The sequence below is a fragment of the Alexandromys fortis genome, unplaced genomic scaffold (assembly GCF_014885135.2).
Source record: "Alexandromys fortis isolate MF-2015 unplaced genomic scaffold, M_Fortis_MF-2015_v1.1 scaffold_52, whole genome shotgun sequence".
Lineage (NCBI taxonomy): Eukaryota > Metazoa > Chordata > Mammalia > Rodentia > Cricetidae > Alexandromys > Alexandromys fortis.
This window is the reverse complement of record NW_026067929.1, coordinates 10,625,028-10,637,485: the sequence shown is the minus strand read 5'-3', so window position 1 is coordinate 10,637,485 and position 12,458 is coordinate 10,625,028. Positions and strand designations below refer to the sequence as shown.

General features: G+C 41.8%; 1 protein-coding gene across 3 annotated transcripts in view; it reads right to left on the bottom strand.

Moving 5' to 3' along the window:
• Positions 1-12,458, bottom strand: part of Cubn (cubilin) — a 202,893-nt gene that overhangs the window by 122,411 nt on the left and 68,024 nt on the right. For all 3 annotated transcript variants that reach the window (XM_050144800.1, XM_050144798.1, XM_050144799.1), the window contains one exon: positions 5,895-6,045. In XM_050144800.1, the coding sequence (XP_050000757.1) occupies positions 5,895-6,045 (151 nt within the window). The remainder of the gene's footprint in view (positions 1-5,894; positions 6,046-12,458) is intronic.

Here is a 12,458-nt window from a genome sequence, read left to right as displayed (position 1 = left end):
CTGGGAAAGCAACTAGTGCTGTTAATTGCTGAGACATTTCTTCATAGGCACCTTCAGGCTATTGTCTCAGTGCTTGTGAAAGCCCCACTCCCTAGATTATTATTGCAAAATGTACACCAGTGAAGTCACTATATTTCTTTATACACCTGCAGTCCTACCACACAAAATAAAAGGTCATCTCTGGCGATTAGGGTTGTATTACAGCAGAGCACAGTGTTTTTGTCTAGCATGTTCAAAGCCTTGAGATCTACCCCAGCAACAGAAAAATAATGCATCTATGGTCTTTCCCTGGGGGCAGGAAACCTTGTAAGTTTTTGTGCTTGTCTTTTATCAGTTGCATAGCCAATACTACCTTAATTTCTATCACATTTTTATTGACTCTCTATAGAACCTTTCAAGATATTTTCAAATTTTTCATCCGTGGCATTTAATACCAAGACATTCTAAATATCTTCTGTGTACTGCATGTGCTGTTGTATACACACACACACACACACACACACACACACACACACACCATTTTTTCAAGACAGGGTTTCCCTGTAGCTTTAGAGCCTGTCCTGAAACTCGCTGGGTAGACCATGCTGACTTTGAACTCACAGAGATCTGTCCATCTCTGCCTCCCAAGTGCTTTGATTAAAGGTGTGTGCTACCACCATCCTACAATATATTTAAAAGAATAAGACTTTTTTGTTCTTTTTAAAACAGGGATCATAGATTCTGTGTGCTACCCCTCTGCAACTACCTGCAGATCCCAGCTAATTCACTCGAGGAAACTGACCCCCAGCATCCATGTTTGTAAGAAAAATAATAACAGAATCACAACAGCTAAAACTTGAGTGCTCCCAGAGACCCAAGCTCATAGTTCTAAGTCACACAACAAATAAAAATGTCCAATTAGAAGGAATTTCCCTGAAAGACCCACAGTCGTCCATGACCAAGAGTGGGAATGAGGGCTGCAAAGAAGCATGGCCTACCCTGTGGGGCTTCCTGGCTAGCTTTCCCAAAGTGACTTTTGAGAAGCTCTTGGCCCCGGGGCTGAAAGTCCAGTTACCCAGCGAGGCACTGTCTGTCTTTCAAACCCAGTCACTCTCAGAGGGTCCTGGAAAATGTTTTAATATGTTCTCTCAGAGTTCTCCTAGAGTTTCTGAAAACTCTAGGGCCCCAGAAACCTCATTAACAACTAAAAAGAAGACAGAATGGAGTGGCCCCCGTCTGAGAGGATGATGTCACCTCTCTCCCCACAGAAAAAGCCACGCTTCCCTTTGTGGAAGTCCATGGTGACATCACCTCCTGCTCACAGGCCATTTAGCTCTTCCCCTGCTGGTTCCCTAGCTGAAGTGCCTGCTGCCTTTGCAAATGTCATTCACAGAGCTCCTTGACCTTGTTTGTATGCTGGGCTCCACTGCCAAGGGAGGGGAGGCCTCCGGAGCACAGGGAAGAGCTGAGGGGCGGGTGTGTGCAGATGGCTGGGAGCTCCTATTCATACAACTTATGGAAAGTTCTATACACCCTTCAGCAGCCCAGCCCGAGGCTCCCAGGGTGGAATTCAGTTTCTGAACAATGCTGTCAATGCTGAATTCTGTGAACCGATTAGCCAGGCCGGGCGGCCGCGGCCATTTCTTTCTTTTTAGGGTGGGATTTTCTTTGAAGATCTGCATAAAGGCACTGCAGTGTGGGCTTTATCTTGCCTCGACAGAGCCACTTTCAAAATGCACCCACAGAGAAGGCTGGCTTGTAGATCCATTTTCTTAAAGTAAATAGAAGATTTGTGCTGTTGACCAAAAGGCACACTGGGTAAACGGATTTATTTATTACTGAGCAAAATGAATGAAGTGTGTAGGGGTTCCTGAGCCACAGTGCTGGGGAAATGATGTCACCGTCAATTCCGGGCTCTGGAAGCATTTGCTGAGCTCTTATAGCAGAGTCTGGAAAAGAGCCAGTGGGGAAAGGCCTTCGTGTGATTTGGTTCTGATGAAAAGAGGAGAGAGCTTTAACTTCACCCATCCTGGTCAGGTGAGGAAAAGATGCTCAGGGCCAGGTCAGGCTAGGGATCTTGAAGCCTCCACTGACTCTGAGCACAGGCCCAGAGGGACAATGCAGAGACTTGCTTGCCTTTGGTTTTTGTCTGCTGATTGTGCTTTTTGTGCACACTTGCATTTGCGAAGACAGAGAGTCAAATGCTGCAGAGTGAATTTCAGTCAAGAATGGGCAGTGCACACCTGGGTTGCCCCATCGATTGTGCCACCAGGTGACAAGATGGTCATCATGATGAGATGGGCTAGCACTGTAGTGCTTGAAACACGCCCCTGTTGTTTAGTGATGCATGACTATGCTTAGTTTATATTTTGTTTTGTACCCTTATTTTAAGTCAATTTGTCATGCTTCGCCATCTGTGAGGATCCTACTCCAGACCTATTTTAATTAAGAGTAAAGGATTTGCATGTTGGAAGCCACTGTAGCCTCTACGGTTTGAGTTTGTGCCTTATGGGGCCAGCTTGTGGTAGCCGCTGCTTAAGTGTCTAGCCCTCCCTAGTGCTTCACCCTTTGACCCCGAATCTAACCACGTGTGACTTGTTAATGCCATCTGTTCCTCCTGCATCCTTAAATCACTAAATCACTTCTTTCTTTTCCCTGATTTGGCCAGATACCACCTGCTTATTTTTCAGGTATTAGTTCAGAGGTTGCAATTTCATAGAAGACTTTCCTGTCTGCCTGCATGCCTGACCCAATACCATCGCATCTTATTATTCTGTGTGATCCCTCAGCCCTTATCAGATTTGATTGTGCATATTCATTTGCATGTTTAATGTCTTTCCTTTATTGTAATGACTATGGGAATTGAACCGTTTCTGTGTGTGCACATAGATCTGTGTCCCTAGTCATAGCATGGTATCCGGTACAAAAGCATTCCCCCAATACCCATAACTTTAATAAACAGAAGAATGATAGTTTATAACTTTTGTCTTGAGGTTTTCTCTAAGGGATAATCAGGTTGCCACTCCCAGGGAAGGCCTTCTGCCTGCCTTACTCTGCTGACACCTCTTCTCAAGCCATGGCAAGTAATATGGTCCAAACATAGAACATAATATATACAAGCATGCCATGATGACATATGACATCAATTAATTTTGTATCGATTTAAACTGTTGACAATCTCCTTCCAGAAGATTATTGCCAAGTACCATTTATATATAGTAGGCAGTACAGAGTTATTTTTTTTTTTCAGTTTTGGTCCTAACTACTAACATACTGTTGCATAACTCTGGCTCTGAGTTTAGCAAATTTTTAGCAAATGGGGAAAAATTTTGCAATAGTAAACAGGAAAAGAGAATAGACAGAGGGTGTCTTTGACTCTCTTAAAAGAAGACAGATTCCAAATGGAAATGAAAGAAAAATCTTGGCTCAAAAAAAAACCGTAGTACTTTCAGCAGAGAACTTGGCATGTTGGCTAGGAGAACCCAGTGATACAGTAAGCTGGGTGCAGCCAGTAATGACGACCCCATCAAACTCTTTAGTGAGGCCTCTGGCCAGTGTGGCTAGAGCCTGGAGGGGAGGGTAAGCAGTCTCCTGAATAAGGAGATCAGTTAGCAAAAGCACTGCCCTTCTCTCTTCGTTCTGAGTGCAAGGCTGCATCACTTAGGAAGAGACTGAAAGGCAGCAAGAGTCAAACACTGACCAGTTGAATCCTATCTCTCAGGACTTGGAACTCAGACAGGAGTTTACACTCCCAGGCAATTCCTGTGTTTACCTAGGATTGAGGACCACATTCCCAAGTCACTTCCTGAACTGTACTCTTATGTGCCCAGGGGAGCATTCTGCCCTTTAGATCTTTGAAGCAGAAAGTCGTCTCCTTCAGGACTCTTGCTACCATCCTGGTGCTGTTTGGACCTGGTTACGACACTTTGTGGCTTGAGCATCTTAGAAGTATATTCCAGATTCTGGGGAGACTGTCTTTCTACCATTTCATTTCACCAAGCTCAATGCCAGTTTTGCCTTGTTCCTAAAACTGGGTTACACTAAATAGTAAAATTACCCTCTGTAGAGAGGGTGTTAGAAAACTCCAGTTGGTCTGCCTACTCCTCTGTGTTTACAAGATCCCCAGTGAGTACTTGCCTAGCACATTTGAGGCCCTGGCGTTGCTCTCACAGCATTGTGAAGCTAGATACAACCACCAGGAAAACCCTGATTGTTTTGTGGATATACATACCTGATATACCCTGCTCTCAAGATTACCCCAGAACTCAACAATCTGAGAAATTTTCAAGACTTTCCTGCCTGGTTTGCTTTTTCAGTCCTTCTCTAGATTACTTAGAATTACAATATTGCTGAAGAGCACAACACTGGAGACAGACAATACTGAGGAGAGAAATCAGCTAAATCCTTTTATTACGTCAATCAATTTATAGGGGGTTCATTGGGATATAATTTCATCATGAGTGGAAAGGGTCTCATCCTGATACTTAAGGGTTCTACAATTGGGGAGCTCTGGGATTTATATGGGTGGGCTGTGACACCAATGAATCTCAAGTCTCAGATGCTCAGGTACTTGCTAAAGTACCTCTGATTCATACTCTCTCTCCTTCCTCTTCCTCTCTGCATGTGTGTCTCTCTATTTGTTTCTGTGTGCATTTACATGCGCATGCTCATGCCAGGGATGGATACTGTGTGCCCTGCAGGAAGAGGTCCGAGTACAGTGGAGAGCGCTAGCCCTCAGGGACTTCCCACCTTTTGTTTGAGGCAAGGTCTCTCATTGATCTGGAACTCTGCTGAGTAGGCTAAACCAGCTGGTCAGTGAGCTCCAAGGTTCTACTCATCCTCACCTCCCATCTTTCCATCACTGGGATTACAAGAGCTTGCTATTGTGCTTGGCTTGGGTTCAGGGATCTAACTAGATTTAACTTGTGAGACAAGCTCCTTACCAACTGAGACTACGCACCAGCCCTTTCCACCGATTTTAACAGGATTACAGTTTAGGCATCCACTAGCTTTCTGGTGTAACATTGCAATTCTACCTCTTTTGGATTTACTGAAATTCACCGTGAGTCCTAATCTGTGGTCGGATAGTTGAGGACTACTGTCTGACGCTCTTTTGAGGTTGGACTATCTATCCTAGCACAGTCTCTCTTAATCCTTAATCACCAGGAAGATCAACTAAGATACTGTTCTGGATCTGCTTTCCAGTTTCTGATCCAGTAGGTCTAGCATAGGAAGGCTAAGAATTTGTATTTCTGAAAAGTTCCTTGTGCTACTACTCTTACTGGGGGCCACCTTTTGAAAGCCATTGGTCTGGGACCACCCCCCTGTAGACTGACACACAGGAGATCAATTTTGAAGTCTCCCGTCTCGTGTTAATAATGACTTTTAGAGAAGTAATTACCTCCACCTGCTTCCTTGACTACTCGTTTGCAGTTGGGTTTCAATGTGTCCCTACTCCATTTCGTCGACACAAGACATAAGCCTGGGCTCTTGTATCCAGCTCAAATTATCCGCTGTTCCTCTCATCCCAGCCCTTTCTTTCCCCTTTCGCTGACCTTTCTGACTCCTATTCTTTATATTGTCCTGATCATTCTCTTTCTGACAATGAGCCTCGCGTCTCTTTCTGGGCTCCTGCACCCCGGAGACTCCCATGCCACTCTGTAATGTTTCTGTTCTAGGGCAGAGGACCACACCACCTGCTCAAGCAGTTATCCAAATTGCTTCTACTTTAACCATTTCTTCTCAGAGCACTAGCAAAATTTCACTCCCAAAATTCCACAAATGTCTCAGTCAGTTATCTTAAGCATAGCTCTAGTTATTACTTTGCATTTATTATCTATTGATGCCACTGTATTTGTGGATAGAATTGACTAAATAACAATTATCAATACAACCAGTATTAACACAGGACTTACCATGGGTGAACCACTGCATCTTAAATCCTCTCTCATCCGTATCCAGCCCATCTGTGTAGAACAGTACCTGAAGCTTGGAGCCTGTCGTGGCCCCTGGTGGGGGGATATCTGCTCCACAGTAGCGTCCTATCCTTTGGGGTCCATCATAAAGCTGAAATTAAAGAGAAATTTCACGAAGTAAAAACACTGCACATATTTTTTGTTGTTCTCTTTGTTTCTTTGTTTGCTTTCAAGGAGGGCTAGCTTAGCTGTATAGATGCACACTGGCTCAAAAGTTAAAGGTGTGTCTACTCTCATGGGATATTATAAGATTTAAAATTAATTGCATATAGACTGTTTCAGAGAAGGATGAGATTACTAAACCCAGTAGATGTGAAAATTAGACTACAAATTTTGGTTTTATTTTAACCTGCCAAGTCCAAATTAAAATCCAGAATAGGGAACTAGGCTGACCTTAAACTAGTTATGTAGCCAAACATTCTCACTCTCCTGACAATATCTCTCTAAGTCTGGGAGGGCAGGTGTGTAGAACCAAACTTGATTTCTGTTGTGCTGGAATCAAACCTAGGGCTTTGTGCATGCCAGGCAAGCTCTTTACCAACTGGGCTCCACTCCAGCACCACGTGAGCACTTTCAGCAGCAACAAAGCATGCCAGTGATGCAGTTTTCATTGCAATCTTGTCATGCGTTGAAAATGCCTTCAGATTTTTGTCAGTATATAAATCTGATACTTCAAAGACTTCTGATAAAATTTCTAATAAAGATTCTGAAAAGTACACTTTTTGTTGTTTTGTAATATTATGAAATTCCTTAGCAGAAAGTTTGTACTGAACTAAAATCATACTAGCACTTTATAAACACATTTCTTTCCATGAAAGTTCATTAAACTTGACTATTATCATCATTTTTATTTATTGTTGCTTTTCTAAATATTCTACCTTTTTTTCTTAAAAAATAACTTTTTCATAAAATATATTCTGATCACTGCTTTCTCTCGTCATCTCCTCCCTTATCGTCCCCACCTTCCCCTTCCCACCCATCCAACTCCAAGCTTTCTCTCTCTCTCTTTAGAAAACAAAGAGGCCCACTTTAAACTAGTGAAGCAGAGTAAAACAAACAAATGGGGAAAATGGAAAGTGCATGAAAAACACAAACACACACAGAATACATGCACACACACAAAACCCACAAGAACACAAAACTGGAAATACTAATGCTAAGAATGAAAAATTGTGCTTTTACAATTATTGTCATTTGTGTTAGGCTGAGTACTGCAGACTAGAGCCTTCTGGATTTTTTCACTGTGTGTCTAGTGGGCATTTGCATTTCTTCCCTGGGAGGTTTTCTGCTGGGGTCATTGCCCATTATTCCATGGACATATTTCTACAGCTTTCTTGGTGTCTCATTTTAAAAACATAATAAAGAGATAGTTAAACAAATATCCAATTTAAAATTAAAAAAAAAACATTTTTTCCTTTCACATAGGAAAAAGAATGCTGTCCTCAAAACATGGCCTCCTCATGTAGAAGCCATTGGATTTCTTCTTCATCCCTTTGAAGTCCACGTTAATCACTTTGTTCCAGTTACCCTTAGAATGATACCAAAATAAAACATATCTGAAAATATGCACATGAACTTACATGATTATTCTTTTTTGGGGGAAAGGGGGAGTTTCTCTATTTAGCCCTGGCTGTCCTGGAACTCAGGCTAGCCTTGCACTCAGAGATCCACCTGCATCTGCATCCGGAGTCCTGGGATTAAAGGCCGCTGTGTCTGGTCTCTGATTATTCTTATTCTCTCCTCAGGCTATTTTTTTTCCTGTGGGGACTGACCTCTCTCACATGCTGGCAAGCACTCTACCACTGAGCTATATCTTCAGCCTTCCCTGGTTACTTCTTTTTAGTGGCTGTGCATTTGGTGTGCCTTCGAGTGCATGCATAATATGGACTCAATGCCTTTCAAACTGGTGAAGTTACTTTTACTAACTAAATGTGATATGTGTCCCTTAAACACATTGACTCAGCCATGAAAACCTTATAGAAAAATTTTACAAAGTATTTTGATGGAACCTTCACAATTTCAGTAATTAGATATGAATCTTTTCCACCTCTGAATAAACCATCCTCCTTTGGGTTTTTGTTTTAGGTTGTTTAGAGACAAGGTTTCACTGTGCAACCCAGGAAGGCTTGAAATTCACTATGTAACCTAGGATGGCTTAAACTTAAAGAAATGCACCTGCCTCAGGTTCTCATATGGAAGGTTTACAGAGGTGAGGCACCATGCCGAGTGAAACCTTAGCTCTTCGTTTCTCTTTCTATGCAGGCAGCTACATCTCCTTTCTTTCTAGCGATGGGCACAGCATCCTCTTACCTCTACCTGACTGTGAGTTTCCTTAGGAACCAGGCCATCTCTGATTTCCTTTCCCTCATTGTTAAACGCACAGCATTATGAGGGCCTCATTCCAGTACAGATCCAGTGAATGGACACTTTGATTTTTGCCACCAGTGTATTTACTTTAAGGACTGAATCTGTACTACTACTTCTGTACAGTTAGATAAGAATTTGAATTATAAAATTACAAATATCAGTCTAATAATTTTGTGCAGTAAAAGATTTGAATCACTTTGTAGTCATTCTGCAGAGTGGGACCTAGGTGCTCTCTTGTTCAGGCTCAGAAGAAATCACAATCTCTGTATGTTGGCCTGCCTCATCGAGTTCCCAACAAGTTGTTTCTCATGGTTGTAAGTGTGGGGAAGGTCCGCAGAGATGAAAAATGGGAAGCGGAGTCCGATATGCCATTCGCCACTTGGTACTAAGTCCATGATTTTTAAACAAACGAATGAGATAGTAGTCATTTTTCAGATCTATTATTTCACCTTCCTTATTTCTTTTCTGTAAATACTCTTACCTTAAAAACTTGGATTTCTTATCAGGTTTCTAGCATTCTACATGTTCTGGTTAGTTTTATGTCAACTTGACACTGCCTAGAGTCATCTGGGAAGATAGACCCTCAATTAAGAAAACACCCTCACCAAACTGACTTCTTGGTAAGCCTAGGGAGGGAGCATTTTCTTCATTAATGATGTGGGAGGGGCAGCTTACAGTGGGCACACAACCCATGGGCTGGTGATCCTGAGTGCTCTAAACCAGCAGGCTGAGCAAGCCATGAAGAGCAAGCAAGCCAGTAAGCAGCATTTCTTCATAACCTCCTCTTCCAGTTCTTGCCTTCATGTTCCTGCTTTGACTTCCCTCAGTGATGAACTGTGATATGGAATCACACATTTGAAATGACCCTTTCCTCTCCAAGCTGCTTTTGGACATAGTGTTTACTATAGAAACTCTAAGGACACTACATAGTGACAGAAACCAGATGGAGGAGGGAGAGTGAAAGAAAGAAAAAGATAAGAGGGAGGAAGGGAGGGGAGAGAGAGAGAGAGAGAGAGAGAGAGAGAGAGAGAGAGAGAGAGAGAGAACAAGAACAAACACGACAGGAAAATCAGAAAAGAAGAAACAAGAGCCAAAGCCCATCACCTCAAGTCTTGGACTCTATCACCTCTACAAGCTAGAGCCAGGGGCACAAGGAAGCCAGGCTGTACTGGGAGTGCTCCTGAGTCACTGTCTCTTTGTAGAATATTTCTCTTCAATTTCAGAATTTCCGTTTCAGAATTTGTATCAGTTTTATTGCAGGAAGTCTACTTTGAAACTGAACACAAAAATATACAGTCTCCAAATACTGACCAAAAAAAGCAAATCTTTCAGCTTGCTTTAAAACTAACTTTGAAGCCGGGCGGTGGTGGCGCACGCCTTTAATCCCAGCACTTGGGAGGCAGAGGCAGGTGGATCTCTGTGAGTTCGAGACCAGCCTGGTCTACAAGAGCTAGTTCCAGGACAGGCTCCAAAACCACNTAAAAAAAAACCAAAAAAAAAAAAAAAAAAAAAAAAAAAAAAAAAAAAAAAAAAAAAAAAAAAAAAAAAAAAAAAGAAAAAATAAAAAAAACTAACTTTGAATGTGATTTAATGAGCAAAGCTAAAATTACTTCATCTCTAACCTGCAAAATTTAAGATAAGCACTTTTATGATCATAAGAAGCCTCAACCTGGTAGATTACAGTAAGCACTGGATAGCTGCAAGCTGAGGAACATAGTTGGATTCTATATAAGGTCATTATACATTCCAATACATTATAGAGCATTGTTTTCCTCTATAGCTCAACAAGCTTAAGAGCTGTGACCTTTTACATGATATAGAGGTTCATTTTTCTCTTTTTTTAATGGAACTTCTTCACTAAAGAAGAATTCCTAATGCCAGAAGCCAGTGGCCTTAAAGGAGTGTATTGTGAATGGGACTGAGCAGAGTAGGTGACCAAGAAGGATGGGTTTGTGAAAACACTGATGAATGATAAAGAAATGTCTTTATCCTCTAGGAAGAATGGAATGAGTCATCAAGCAGACATATTTGAAAATGCTCAAATAAAATGTCAGATAAATTAATGAACTAATTAGTGTACAACAATGCTTCTACTAGAGAGAGGGGGAGAAACCACCCCATTCCTTCAGTTTTATGCCCTTTTAACATTTACATTTAATTAAATCAGGTCTTTTTGTTTATATCCACACAGATGGTTAATGTCACCTCCACAATTCATTCCCGAGTAAACTCACCACACAAAAAGTAACAGTCATTTTTCAAAGTACACAAATACCAGTCACCATGGAAACCAGTTGGTGTCTTGCTGCTCTTGGTTCTGTTTTCAGTGCAGAGTGTTCAACCGCAGGACAATCCAGCTGTGACTCATAGCCACGACCAGAAAACACACTGCTTTGGGCCTGGTAAAACTATGATTTCTTCTGCTTTCAGAGAGCCAGAATCACTCCACAGAGCCACCGAGAAGTTCTAAGTGAGCTCTCTAGAAGCAAACTAAAACTACAGGTGAGATTCTCTCACTTTGAAGGTGGGCTCTAAGTTGTGTCTCTGAAAGTCTTTCTTTTTTTATTACTTAAAATGGTTCTCACTTTGTCACACTGGCTATCAAAAACGTTTCAGATGTGAGATTGGGTTTCAAAAGGCCGTCTGTGTTCAGTATTTTCAGTTTTTCTCTTAGAAACACAATTTAAGTATAATGTGTTTCGTTCAAGTCTCCCTCACCTCTTCTCTAACAACAACAACAACAACAACAACAACAACAACAACAACAGCTAAACCTCAGCCCTTCTCAAGGCACATAGAGAGGAGGGAATCCCTTGGCCAGGCCACACTTCTCAGCATGCTGGGCTATTGGGTTACTTCCTCTGTGTGGATGAAAATCTGGTGCAAACATGGAGACCATTAGTGAGTTCAGATTCCAGTTACTATATGGGCCCCTCTCAATGTTAAAGACCCCCAAAGCAAGTGATAAAGAATTGAAGACATATTAAAGACAAAGGCATTGCAACATCTGAGATCATCCAATTATTGTGATAGCTATGCTTCTTAATTTTTATTTATTATTTCTGTGTATTTGTGTATGACATATGTACATGTGGAGGTTAGAGGAAAAACTTTCAGAAATCTATTCTCTCTTTCCATCATGTGGATTCTGGAAATTGAACTTAGCTCATCAGGTATTCACAGCAAATGCTTTTACCTGTTGAGCCATCCCACTGGCCCACTAAGATAGGTTTTTTTTTTTTTTATTTATGTTATTGAATGTGTATATGTGTGAATGGTGTTTTCTGGGGTCATGCGTGTGCTGATGCATGTCTGGAGGCCAGAGGGCGTTGCTGTGGAATTAATCCTCCCCTTCCACCATGGTATCTAGGGATAAATTAAAGTTGCTATCCTTGTAGATGCTAGCGCCTTCATTTGATGGATCATTTCACTGGCCCTGGAGATTAAAGTACCCTGGCTTTCAGGCATGGTGGCACCTGTCTTTAATCCCAGTACTTAGAAACCAGAGATACGTGGATCTCTTTGAGTCTGAGGCCAGCCTTGTCTACAAAGTGAGTTCTAGGACAGCAGACAGATCTTGTCTTAAAAAAAAAAAAAAAAAAAAAAAAAAAAAACAACTAACCAACCAACCAACAAATGAAAAAGTCCCCTGGCTTTGTGGGCACTTTCAGAATCACTGGACATCAGGGTCTTAAGGAGCAGCACCCAGTGCAACATGCTCTGCCCACAGCAGGCCCTTCCTTCGCCGACACTCAACAACATGTTCTTCAAGACCCTTGGTTTGCAGGAGTGTCTCCTTTGAGTTCTTGTATGATGCTGTTTGGTGACTTTGAAAATTTGTGACTATAATGAATGAAAATGGTAACAGTGTCTACCACACGAGGAGACAAAAGACTGACATTTTCCTAACTTCCTGGCATGGGGGGGCGCAGCAGCTGAAGCATCCCTCTTTACTTCAGATTAACACAAAAGTCATTCTTTATGTACAATTTTTCCTTTCCTTTGTACTTTTTCTTTCCTGTTCCTGAAGCTCAAACTCGGCATCTTGCCAATGCTAGGTACGCACTGCACCACTGAGCCACCACAGCAATCTTAAGTATTGTTTTCTTATTTTCTTGAAGTGTGTCTAGAGGTAAG